At 36.0% G+C, this 13,076-nt stretch overlaps 1 protein-coding gene and 1 long non-coding RNA gene across 2 annotated transcripts in view; one reads left to right on the plus strand and one right to left on the minus strand.

Annotated features, from left to right (window-relative positions):
- The window catches only part of LOC128116474 (uncharacterized), a 48,620-nt gene extending 37,904 nt beyond the window's left edge, over positions 1 to 10,716 (minus strand). Inside the window, exon 1 of the long non-coding RNA XR_008220474.1 lies at positions 10,663 to 10,716. This is a non-coding gene — a long non-coding RNA (uncharacterized LOC128116474). The remainder of the gene's footprint in view (positions 1 to 10,662) is intronic.
- A 200-nt stretch (positions 10,717 to 10,916) lies between these two features.
- Emc2 (ER membrane protein complex subunit 2) overlaps positions 10,917 to 13,076 on the plus strand; it is a 34,399-nt gene continuing 32,239 nt past the window's right edge. The window contains exon 1 of the mRNA XM_052747745.1: positions 10,917 to 11,011. Within this exon, the coding sequence (XP_052603705.1) occupies positions 10,972 to 11,011 (40 nt within the window). The 5' untranslated portion in view covers positions 10,917 to 10,971. The remainder of the gene's footprint in view (positions 11,012 to 13,076) is intronic.

Here is a 13,076-nt window from a genome sequence, read left to right on the forward strand (position 1 = left end):
CATGATGACATTGAACTTACAGTTCAAATCTTAAAATATTGCCATTACTATAAATTTATATAAATTGAAGTCCTTCTCATTATGTATTCTTTGTAGGACAATTGTTCTAGTCTATTATGTTAAGATTTAAAACAGTAACATATTCCAGAAATACAAAGAACAAAAGAAAACTGCTATCATATAATGTCAAACTAATTTATAGTGAGGTGGTATCAATATGAATTAAGTGGTAGCATTTAAAACACATTTATGTTGTTCCTTACTTCATAATTTTACGATAAAGAATATTAAGTAAAAATTATGTTGCATTAAAATGTCTACAAATTGAGAATATGTTGTTTTCTCAGGAGAGTAGGTGATGAAGTATCATGGGGTTGATGAATTGAACTTAGAAGGTGAGCACATTTTCTGGAAACATCTGCCAGGACATTGGCCTCTTACCTAAATAAATCTATGGAGTTAACTAAGTACTGCTCTCTTATGTACAGAATGGCATATGATTTATGAACTGAAACATGAGACTTTCTGCTCAATGTGGCTATTTGGTCTTTAAGCTAATTCTAGGGAAAAGTATGATCAGTGAAAGAAAATGATGACCAGCAAAGTAAGTGGTTTGTGGCTAGTGGCCAGGGTGGACAGCTCACAATTCTAGCTCTAAGTGAATGATTTAGTCACTTGCAGGTATAATGCTCCTATCAACCCACTAATGAAAGGGACTACCCCCAAATGAAAATTACATCTGTAACAGAAGAACACATAATTATTAGCATATGTATAAACTAATATTTGGTGCTTACTGAAATAAGTACTTTTATGGGCATTTATCAAGTTATGAAGCTATGGTTTTATTGTGCTAAAGTAGAGTCTAGTACTGAGGGACTCTTAGATATTTAGTATTCAAAATAGATACTTATGAATATATATTTTTACACAAGGACTGTTACATTTACACAGATGTGTGAATGTCTCTGAACAATATATGCACTATGGGGCAATTAAACAAAAATTGTTAGAAAAAGAAGACTCAAGTATGGTTATAAATCTCAAAGAGAAGAAGCAGCTCTAATTTATGACCCATGTGGGAGAGGTTTCTGGGTGTATTCTTTCTGGATGTACTTTCCTCCTCACTTACAACTGTGGCACACAGGGCTAATCACCAGTATGAACTCTACTGTGAAGACTGAAATGACCTCACTGGAAACAATTCCCAGAGACTCTTCTTTGCTTTCTGAATTAATTGGATATGAAATCTATGGCTTGTGCATTTAAATCTACACACATTGTAAATGACAGAAAACATGAAAAAGCTAAAAGTGCCCCAAATGTTACAGTTCAACCAGAAAAGGGAATTGGGCTCTTGTGTTTTAAAGCATCATATTAAATTACAATAATCTTTTAAATGTAATAAAAATAATGTTCAATATATTCCTCCAACAATTCCATGTTCATTTGACTTTTGGTAAAAAAAGCTCTAAGGGAAATTTCCTTCCAAATGTTATGTGTCAAAGCCATTGACATGAAATGAAGATCAATTAGTAATTGTTCTCTTAAATACAAAATGGATCATGATTTAAAATAAATATGGAGTATGGTTATGATCCACTAATCAAAACTTATATCATGACTATAAAATCTATGGTAAATCTGTATATGGCCATTTTAGTGAGACCAATTTACTTTGACAGATAATTGTCCTGGCAAATATATTGTACTAAACAACATGAGGCACTTTAACTCACTATGACTAATAAAGAACATATCAATGAATAGATTCTAAATAAATAATTTGAGGAGAATGCTGAGTATTACAAAATCAATCAACACAGTATTGTGTTCTGTACTATTAAATAATGAACACTGAGTAAATGCCATAAAGACTATTAAGTTTAAGAAGTTGTTTTAGTATTCCACAATGTTTGGAGATAGCAAATTGATAAAATAAACCATAAAACAAGGGCACTCTAAAACTCTTTGGATTCAGTTTGATAAATAATAAAAAAAAGTTTGTCCCATTTCAAAGGATATGAACTCATTCAATGTTATTATTGCTTGATCTTGGTTCAATCTGATTCATTATCATTCTAATATTGAAATAATCTGTAGACAACGACTAAAATCAATATAGCTTCCTCTAAAATGAATAATGTAGATTGTAATCATTGGTTATTTTTCATTGTATTGATACAAGCAAATAAGCAAGTGCCTTACATTATGCTGACACATTGACTCATAATGTGGGTAGTATTATAATTCAATATTTAGATGCTTAGACATTTTACTCACATTTAACATCATTATGGGCCAGTGTATAGTCAAGTGAAGTCAATATTCTTAACATAACTAAACAAAAACTCATTTTCAAGCAATGAGTAAGTAGGATGCAAAATTTTGAGAATATTGAAGGTAAGTCATGTTTGTACTACTTTAAGGGTAACAATCTTATTGCAGAACAATTTTTTCTTTATAGTTTAGTTACATTTATAGAATGTAATGAAATATAGAATTGTTGTTACTGATTTTTCCTGAGTGTGCCTAAGCAGAGCAAATTTTAATAGATATGTTAAATATTATAGACTAAAAACAATCTATTCCTTACTTCAAGGAATATTACTTGTAATAAAATTTCCCTTGAATATGCATTTTCATGATTTACTATTATTTTGCATAATAACAGGTTGCATTATATTTTCATACACATAGCGTATTTTTTCATATTAATTTCCCAACTATTATCCCTCGTCTCTACTACTGGTTTTTTTCCAAGCATAATAGTGTACTACATAATAGTATATGACTTTCATGTCGTATACATGATGGTATGTGATATATATATATACATATATATGTATATATATATATATGTAGTCTCTATTCTAAGTATTAAAGAAGACCTGTAACATCTGTCTTTCCACCCACTATCCTCTGTTGTTCCCCTCTGCCCTTCCTTTTGAACCTTTCCACCCTTGCCATATAGTCCTACTTTCACACCCCCCCCACACTGTATATCTCACATATTTCAACTTGTATATGTCATCTAGCAAAGCATCTTTATAACTTCAATATAAATAATCCAACTTCGTTTCTTTCAGTAGTAAGAAATTGGGCATATTATTTTATATAGGGCCCCCAATAAGGAAATACAATGTTGATTAGAATATTTTTAAGTATGAGCCATGACCCCATTGCAGTAGAAAATACAGATAATATGTAAACAGGAGAGAAAAATGTTAAATAGTGATGTGTTTTATCATGATAGGCATTAACCAGAAACCATTTTTCATGGAGTGGTCAAGAAAGACCTCTATAGGTAGATGCCTTAAAAAATGAGACCTGAATCACAGAAGATAGTTTAAGCTCTGGAAAGGACCATTGTAAATGCCAGATCCAAGGCACATAGGGGCATGACATCTTTAAGGAATTAAACAGATATGAATAAATGGCTAGAGTCTAGTGAAAAGAGATAAAATAGGAAGATATATATATATAAATACACACACACACACACACACACACATGCACATTACATTAGGCTAAGCCCCATATGCCCATATGAAACCTTTGGAGCATATTTTTATTACTACAGGAAACTATGTTAAGGGATTTAAGAAAAGACCAGCTGGCATCTGGTGTTGTATATAACACAGATTATACACAGCCAGAATGAAACTAAGTTGGTTGGATGTCAGTTACTCAGGTAAGAGACAGTGATGCCTTAGATTAAGGTCAAAGCATTTAAAAAGTAAATCTGGGGGAATATTTGGGATGAGAAATGCAGAATTTGCTCACAAAATAGATACGGGGGGAAATATTCAAGAAAGGAATTAAGCATATTTCCTCTTACTGCCTATTATTTAGCTTTTGCAAGTAAGTGATTAGTTTAATTAATTATGATGAGGAATACCAAGGTGGGTGAGAGAGGAAGCATTAGGTCCCCTAAGTTCTGGTTTGGATATATACCAGTGAGGTACATATTAGCTAATATTTTAAATGAATAAATCAAGTGAGCACAACTGGGTACTGGAAAATTTATGAATTTAAGAGGCATCAGAATGTAATAGTACTTGTAGCAGTAGTCTTAGTACTAAAGACCTGGAGGAGTTCTGGAGAGGTGCTGGTCTTCAGTCCACATGGGAAAGCTGATGGTAGCGAAGGACAGCAGCAACAGTAACAGGCTAGAAGCATTCATAAGTAAGAAGAGAAGGTAGTCAGACCACTTTGTGTCTCTGCTGCTCTGGGAAGGTGCTACTCGCTCTGGAGGAGGGTCTTTTTCCCTAAATTAGTATTTCCTATAAACACACTCACATATCGTTGCAGAACATCAGCTCTTAGCTGATTGCAGATACAACCAATGCTGTGATCCTTAAGCCTAAAAGTATTTTCTTTTAGTTTAGATATGCTTTTCACATACGAGCATCTTTGATGCTCAACAGAGATATACATGCTTAAAATCAACCAGCTATCAAATGGTGGGGCTCAGAATAAGATCTAAGTGTTCTTTTTAAAAATAGTTGTCTTCATTAAGAATTTCATACATGTCTACAATGAAACATGAAAAATAGAAGACACAAATTTTCCTGGGTAGAGGAGAGGTGGATCTGGGAGGAATTGGGGGAGGGGTGAATATGATCAAAATACATTGTATAAACTTTTCAAAGAATAAATAAAAGAAACATCATATCTACCTTCCTATCCTGCCCATTTCCCTCTCCAAATCTCCTCGTACTCTCTAATATGTGCCCTCCTAACTTCATGTCTTCTTTTCCTGAGTTTTCTTTTTTGTGTGTGTTTTTTTTCTTTTTATAGTTTATTTTTATTGTATGTGTATGAGTTTTATGCATGCACGTATGTCTGTGTATTACACATGTGCAATGCCAAAGAGGACACTGGATCCTCTGGGAACTGGAGTCACAGATAGTTGTGAGATGCCATGAGTACTGAGAACTGTACCCAGGTACCCTGGATAAGTGATCAGTGCTCTTAACCCCTGAATTATCTCTCCAGCAGCCCCTTCCTAAGTGTTCTTATTCTTCCCATTATATCTAAAAAAAAAAAAAACCCCATAATAGCAATATTGGTTTGTCACAGACAATGTTTAATACATTGAGATATGTTCCCTCTATCCCTAGTCTAGTCTATAAAGGGTATATCATGTTGGGGTTGTCATAGGATCATTTCGGAATCAATTGAAATGATCATGATTTTGGTTCTTGAGTCCATTTATGTGGTGAATTATGTTTATTGATTTATGTATGTTGAACCTTCCATCCTCGCTGGAATGAACCCAACTTCATCACCAACTTGAATGACGTTTGGATATGTACTTGAATATAGTTTGCAAGAACTTTGTTGAGAGTTTTTGTTTGTGTTTACCAGTGTGATTAGCCTATCATTCTATGTTCCTTTGGATCTTTAGGGTTTTGCTATCAGGGTAATATTGGTTTCATATAAAGAGCCTGGAAGTGTTCCTTTCCTTTCTATTTTAAAGAATGATTCTAGGAGTGTTAGTATTATTTCTTTGAAGGTCTAGTATAATTGTACCCTGAATCCATCTGGCCCCAGGCTTTTTAGGTTGGAAGACTTTTGATTTTTGTTTTATTTCATTTGTTGCTTAGATTTACTTATCTACTTCATATTGGTTTAATTTTGGTAGGTTATAAGCATCTCAGAATTAATCCATATTATTTAGAGTTTCCAATTTAGTGAAAAATATATTTTTAAAGTATGTCCACACGATTCTCAGAATTTTCTTAGTATCTGCTGTAATTTTTCTTAATTCTTTTAGTTTTTGTTTTTTATCTGTACTTTTATTAATTTGGATCCTCTCTTTTATCTTTTAGATAAAGATTTGTGAATTTCATTTATCTTTTCAGATAGCCAACTGTTTCATTGATTCATTTTATTGCTTTTATTATTTATCTTTCATCATTATTTCTTTTAGTCTACAACTTTGATGATTGGATTGCTCTTGATTTTATAGTGCTTTAAGGTTCATCATTGGGTTATTTATTTCCAACTTTTCTGACTTTTCATTGTATAGATACCTAGAACTATAAATTGTTCTCTCAGAACTTCCTTCACTTTATCATATAGATTTGGGTATACTTTTTTGTTTTCATTTAATACTAGGACATTTTAATTTCCTTCTTGATTTTTGCATTGTTCCATTCATCATTCAGTAGTTTATTGTTCTAATTCCATGAATTTGTATATTTTCTGTAGTTTCTCTTTCTGTTGATGTCTAGCTTTATTCTATCATAGTCAGATAGAATACAGAATTTTGTTCCAATTTTCCTGTACTTGTTGAGACTTATTTTGTGTCATAATATGTGATCTATTTCAGAGAAGGTTCCCTGGGCTGTTGAGAATGTGTATTCTTTGGTGTTTGAGTGGAATGTTCTGTAAGTATCTATTAGGTCCATTTGATCCATGACGCTATTTAATTCCATTCATTTTTATACAGTTATCTGTCTAATGGTAAGAGTAGGTTGATGAAATCATCCACTACTACTGTGCTGTAGAAATTCTATGGTATTAAATCTAATACTATTTTCTTTACAAAATTGGTTAAGCTTATATTTGGTGCTTATATATCAGAATTGTAATTTCCTCTTGATGGTTTGGAGCTTTTATCTATATGAACTAAGCCTGTGTAGTGGTTTGAATAAGAATGGTACCCATTGGCTCATGCATTTGAATTTTTAGTCATCTTGGAGTGGCACTTCTTGTGAAGGGTTTGAGGTGTGGCCTTGTTGGCTAGTTATGGTCTGTTGGAGGAAGTGTGTCACTGGGGTTGGCCTTGTTGGCTAGTTATGGTCTGTTGGAGGAAGTGTGTCACTGGGGTTGGGCTTTGAGATTTCAACAGTCCAAGCCATGCCCAGTGCCTCTCTCTTTTGTTGCCTGTGGATCTGGATGTAGAACTCCCAGCTCTTTCCCGGGTCATATCTGTCTGTGTGCCACCAGGCTCTCTACCACGATGATAATGGACTAAACCTCTGAAACAGTAAGTGTGCCTCAGTTAAATGCTTTCTTTTATAAGAGTTGGCATGGTCATGGTGTCCTTTCACAGGAATAGAACACTGTCTAAGACATCTTCTTTATCTCTTGAATTGAAACACTGAATTTTAGAGTTTTGATTGAAAGGCGTGTACTGTTCCCTGTCATTTTGTTAATTTTTTTCATGTTGGAGAATTCTTCATGCTTTTTTTGAATGAATGTTGCAGCATTAACTTTTCTTCTTATAATCTCTTTATTGTGCTTGTCTTTCTTTTCAGATTGAAGGGATTGGTTTGAAGTCTATTTTGAAGACATTGGAATAGGAACGCCTATCTGTTTCCTGCTTCTAATTGCTTTCAGTTCTTTGTTTGCATCCTTTCAGCCTAGGATAGTGTTATATTTAGTGATGTTTTGTTTCTTTTTCCTACTTTTTTTCAAGACAGGGTTTCTCTGTGTAACAGCCTTGACTGTTCTGGAACTCACTTTGTAGACCAGGCTGGCTTCAAACTCACAGAGATCTACCTACCTCTGCCTCCCAGATGCTGGGATTAAAGGCGTGCACCACTACCGCCTGGCCAATGTTTTGTTTCTTGAAGGCAGCAAAAAGAAAGATTCCATCTTCTAAATAGTCTGCTAGTCTGTATTTTTGATGCTTGAATTGAAACACTGAATTTTAGAGTTTCAATTGAAAGGCGTGTACTGTTCCCTGTCATTTTGTTAATTTTTTTCATGTTGGAGAATTCTTCATGCTTTTGTTGAATGAATGTTGCAGCATTAACTTTTCTTCTTATAATCTCTTTATTGTGCTTGTCTTTCTTTTCAGATTGAAGTATTCCTTCCAATATTCTATGTTTGGCTACTTCAGTGGTCAATAATTCCTTTAGCTTGCTTTTATCGTACAAAGTTTTCATTTCACCATAACTTATGGCAGAAATTTCCTGGGTAAATTAGAGTGGGTTTGCAATGATATCTTTCAAAGTTTCAGAGATATCAGTCCTTCTTGAGTTTGAAGTTGAAAGTCAGCAGTTATTCTGACTGGCCTGCCTTTGTATGTGACTAGGTTCTTCTCTTTTGCATTTTTCAATATACCTCCTTTGTTCTGTATATTTAGGTCTTTTTAATGATATGTAATAAGGTTTTTTTTGGGGGGGTCCTGCTTATTTATTATGTGTGCCTCTTGTATCTGGATAGGCTTCCTTTCCCTATATTTGAGAAAATACCTTCTACAATTTCATTAAAATATTTTTATATCATTTGAATGAAATACTTATTCTTGTATGTTTAGAGTATGTAGAGTTTGCCATAGTTCTTGCCATATTCTGTTTATACATTCAAAAAATTATCATCAATTTTGACTGAATCATCCAATGCTTCTCTTCTGTCTTCATGTCTTCAAGCATGATATAGTCAATAACATTCATTCAATCGGTGAGGATTTCCACTGAACTTTTTATTTGACCTATTTTATTTTTCACTTCCATCATTTTGGTTTTGTTTATTTCCAGTATTTTTTATTTCTTTATTAAATTCTATTTTGACACTATTGATTGAATTCCTCATTCCATTTTGCTGTCTGTGTTCTCTTGGATAATATTTGAGTCCTTTGTTAGCTTTTTCCCCATATTTAAAAGTCTTTTCCATTCTGCATCTGAACTTTTATGTAAGTCATTTTAACTGGGGGTCATTTGAATGAGGTTGGTAATTTTTGGAGACATCAAGTTGTCTTAAGTTTTCATGTTGCTTAGGTTTATGTTCTGGGATATGACTATCTGAGATTCGATTTTTGGTTATGACCTGTTATTTTAATTTAGGTTTCCTCTCTTCTTTCAGTAGACATGTTTACAAAAATAAAAAGATATTAAAGTTTAGCTGTGGTGCTGATTTTGACTGTGAGATTGGTGTTTACTGTTTCCAGCTTTATCTCTAGACTGCACCTGAGGGTTGAGTATTTCCTGGTGATAATAGAATAGAAAATGGCTTTAAAACAAATGCTTATTAAATAGCAATTAATTCAGGGAGTAGCCAATGATACTGTGTGTACTGATGTTAGTGTGGGTGGAAAAGAGAGGAAGGTGAGCAATCCTGATGAGACTAGTGATAAGTCAGATGTTAAATGGGAAGTAGAGGAGATGGGCTTACACAAGAGTGGGAATAATTGAATCAGTGGAAAAGTGGAAGGGTGTGGGAACCTTGGTTAATGGCAGACTAAAATGAGGAGGTAAATACCCAGATATTATAAAATAGGTCTGCCTTTGAGCTTTGGGAGATGTAAGAGTAACAGGAATGGGTATGAGAAAAGAGAAAGGGAGGAAAAAAGGAAGCGGGGGAGAGAGAGAGAGAGAGTAGTAAAAGCATTGGAAGGAGAGCAAAAGAGAGAGGAAGAAGCAGGGGACAGTGTTCTATACTACACTTTTCAGAGCATCAGTATGAATTTGACTGATGGATTTAAAAAATTTTTGAATGAATTTTTTTTAAGTCTACTTAGTCTGGGGGAGAAACTCATTCAGAATGTAATCCAAGTTTATAAGTTTCCAAGCCTTTTCTGTCCTTTCATGGCTTGTTGGTGGCAGATAGCAATGAGTTGCTCGCTCCACCTTAAAAATTACCAAGGTCTGATAATGGGGAGATGTTGATCACAGATGTCAATTATTGTTTATAGGAGGAATACCTGTGGGAACAGTAGTATGGAGATTTTAGTCAGCAATAGTATCAGATCATATATTTGGTATTTTTGTAATAGATGTAAAGTGTTCTCCACCTCCCAACATGGTAACTATTAGAGGTGATGGATGATTTAATTAACTTGTGGTAATCATCTTGTTATTAATCTGTACACTGTACATAGTTTTGTCAAACATATCTCAATAAGGCTGGGGGGACAAAAACACAAACCTCAACAAGCTGGGCTGTGAGCTACAACTTTTTCAGCATCAACTCTATTGCCAGTTCCTCACTAACTCCTAATTATGGGTGATTTGCAACATATTCCCCCCCCCCAATCTTATATATCCTTTCGACAGTGTAATTAATATCGTCATTGTTTGAAATACTAAATACATGGCTGGGGACCCTCATATTTCTTGCTCGCAGTACAACCATTTCACCTTTGCTATAGGAGACGCAGTCTGCTTCCTGCAAGCAAATTTTTGGTGGGAAATTCTCCCTGGAGGAGTGAACAGAAGCGATGTTTAGGCACCCAAGGATAGTTATTCTTATATTTATTTATTCTTTATAAGTACGTACACAGTGGGTGCGCTTATGGAAATTCCAATCTAGAATTGTGGCTGAAAGGATAAAGAAATTAAATACTATGGATGCAGCTCTGCAGCAGGGCCTTCTTATGAACACAGAATTCCTTGGCCCCGAGGACAGAAAATGCAAATGGAGAATGCCACATTAGCTTTCAAATCGTTCATAAAACTTTGTTGTTGTTCTGTTTAGTTGAATATTAAAAGCCCATAGAAAGTCAGTCGCATTATGTATGGAGGAAAGTTGGGAGTGGGGCAAATATTTGACTAGACCGTTGTTTTAGGGGTCTCTGAAGAATAGAATGAATACAGCTATTTAAAGGAAAATGAGAAAACAGGGAAGAGCGAGCACTAAAGACGTCACATTTGTTAAAATCTCGGCAAAAAAAAAAACAAAAGAAAAAAGAAAAAACAAAGTTACCTCAGGCCAAACCAGCTCCTCCTCACAGTGTAGGACCTCGTCGGTTCTCGGCAGCTCACGCACCTCCCTGCTGGTACCGCCCTCTGGACCCTCCTCCAACTTCTCTTCGGCCCCGCCCCTCTAGCCCTGCCACTCTTGCTGCTTTGGCCCCGCCCTCTCCCCCTGAGTGACGTACAAATGCGCGGTAGATCCCGCCCACTCTCATCTGTCGACCAATAAAACAGGGCTTCGTCATTTGCTACCGCCCGTTCGCTGGTGACGTCTGTCTCTCCCCGCCCTCTCTCCCGGCCGCCGCTGGGTTCTAGGAAGATGGCGAAGGTTACAGAGCGTTATGATGTGACTTGGGAAGGTAATTTCGGGCGGGGAGGATGCAAGAAGACCCAGGGCCCTGGGAAATGGTTCAGAAGTCCCCAGTTTCCCGGGAGAGATTCGTGCTCCGCTGTGTCCTCCGCAGGGCAGCTGTCCCTGAACGGGCCAAACCGAGTGGAGACTGAGGCGGGTTCCTTCGTGGGCCCCCGTTCTGCCTGTCATCTTCTGTTCAGGAGGCAAGCGGGACACGAGGCTGAGACTGTCACACTTCATGTGGTTTCTGGGAGGCGTGGTGGAGGCGGAATCGATGTGTTCAAGCTTGAAAGCCAAGAAATAAATAGGTCCAGTGAGGCCTGTGCTAATTATTTGGAAGGGTTGTAGTGTGTGGAAAAGGTGTGTGGAAGAGCCATAAACAATTACAATCCTTCCACATGCAGTTTCTGTTTCTTTCTTTTTTCAGAACTGGATCTCGAACCTACTCAAACCACACACAGCATAGCTTCCTACTTATTTTCTGCCAATAATGCCTTTTTTTCCCTGAAGGGAAATGTAACTGGTTAATTTGGGGGCATGTGTACATATGTCATGGTCTTTTCCTATCTGGTTTATCAAGAGTGGAGAATCTTTAAATAAAACATCCAAATCTTGGATCAGTTCTATATGGGCTGTTACCTCTCTCAAAAACGATGATGGGAGTCATGCTTAAGAGAATAAATGAGCCGGGCGGTGGTGGCGCACGCCTTTAATCCCAGCACTTGGGAGGCAGAGCCAGGCGGATCTCTGTGAGTTCGAGGCCAGCCTGGGCTACCAAGTGAGTCCCAGGAAAGGCGCAAAGCTACACAGAGAAACCCTGTCTCGAAAAACCAAAAAAAAAACAAAACAAAAAAAAAACAAAGAGAATAAATGAGTTTTATTAAAGCATGGAATTTTTTTTCATGGACAGTAAATGTTCCCAGCAGTTAGCACAGTGCAGTGTACTTCAGTAGCTAATTTGCCCATTGAATGCCTTCATGGAATATTTAGCATGTAGAGTGAAATTTACATTTATTGTTTGATCATGAATAAATATCAAATATTATAAGGGGCAAAAGTTTATTATATTGAGTTTTTGTATGTGTCAAGTAAGACACAGCCCCAATCCTCAAAGAGTTTACAGTTTAATGGAGCAACAAACCTATCTGTTTTTAAAAGGTTTGTGTCAGCATGTACGATTAGAGGTACCGTAGTTTTTTGAGTGGGTGTTTTTTCCCAATGCTTTTAAAAAGTTTTAAATATTTCATGATTTTTCTAAAGTAGTATTATGAAGGTTTGTGAAGTACAGCTTTTAAAAGCTGTTAGCGTGTGTACCACCAAAGGACCAGTAGGTTTGTCACTACCAGCAAACAGAATGATTGTAAGTACCTCAGTACTGTCCTGTGGGCATCCTAAAGTGTAGTGCTGTAACTAGATTTGGAATAGTTACTGCTGTACACATTTGTTGAGCAACAAACGAAGAAATTGTGTTAAAGTGATCGGTAAACTCAACAGGAGGAAAAAGGTTGTGCTGTTGGTTAATAGTATTAAGTCACACCACTGAAGGATCTGACTTTTGGTGGCATCTAGCCTGTTCCAACTCTGTGAGCTGACTCTGCTTGTCTTTACTAAGTTGCCTGATTTGCCATGCTCTTGTGTTAGGGGTAGGCACATGCAATTCCTCCCACTAAGTGTTTTCCCCTCACAGTCTCACCCCTCCTTTCTTTAGACTTTGATCTCTCAGAATTGTGTTCAGATGTTATATCCTGCAGGACCCTTACACATACAGCCTCTCACCACTGCCACCATATTTACACAAGAAAGAAAGAAAAAACTAGAAAATAAAAAAACCCAAGCAACAGAATCGAACACAACCTGCTCTTGGATCATGTGCTTTTTTACTATTAAAGGACTTACTAGTTTGTGTTACTTTAGGATTTTTTTTTCTCTAATTAGAATATGAGGAACTAGGCCTACTCTGTTCACTGTTATGTAACTAGTGCTTGATACATGGGAGGAACTTGATTCATTGATTGAACTGTTGAGTGTGTTCATAATCAACACTAATAAGTTGTCTGCAATTTTTCTAGCTT

The sequence above is a fragment of the Peromyscus californicus genome, unplaced genomic scaffold (genome assembly GCF_007827085.1).
Source record: "Peromyscus californicus insignis strain IS unplaced genomic scaffold, ASM782708v3 Scaffold_20__1_contigs__length_68692818, whole genome shotgun sequence".
Taxonomy (NCBI): Eukaryota; Metazoa; Chordata; class Mammalia; order Rodentia; family Cricetidae; genus Peromyscus; species Peromyscus californicus.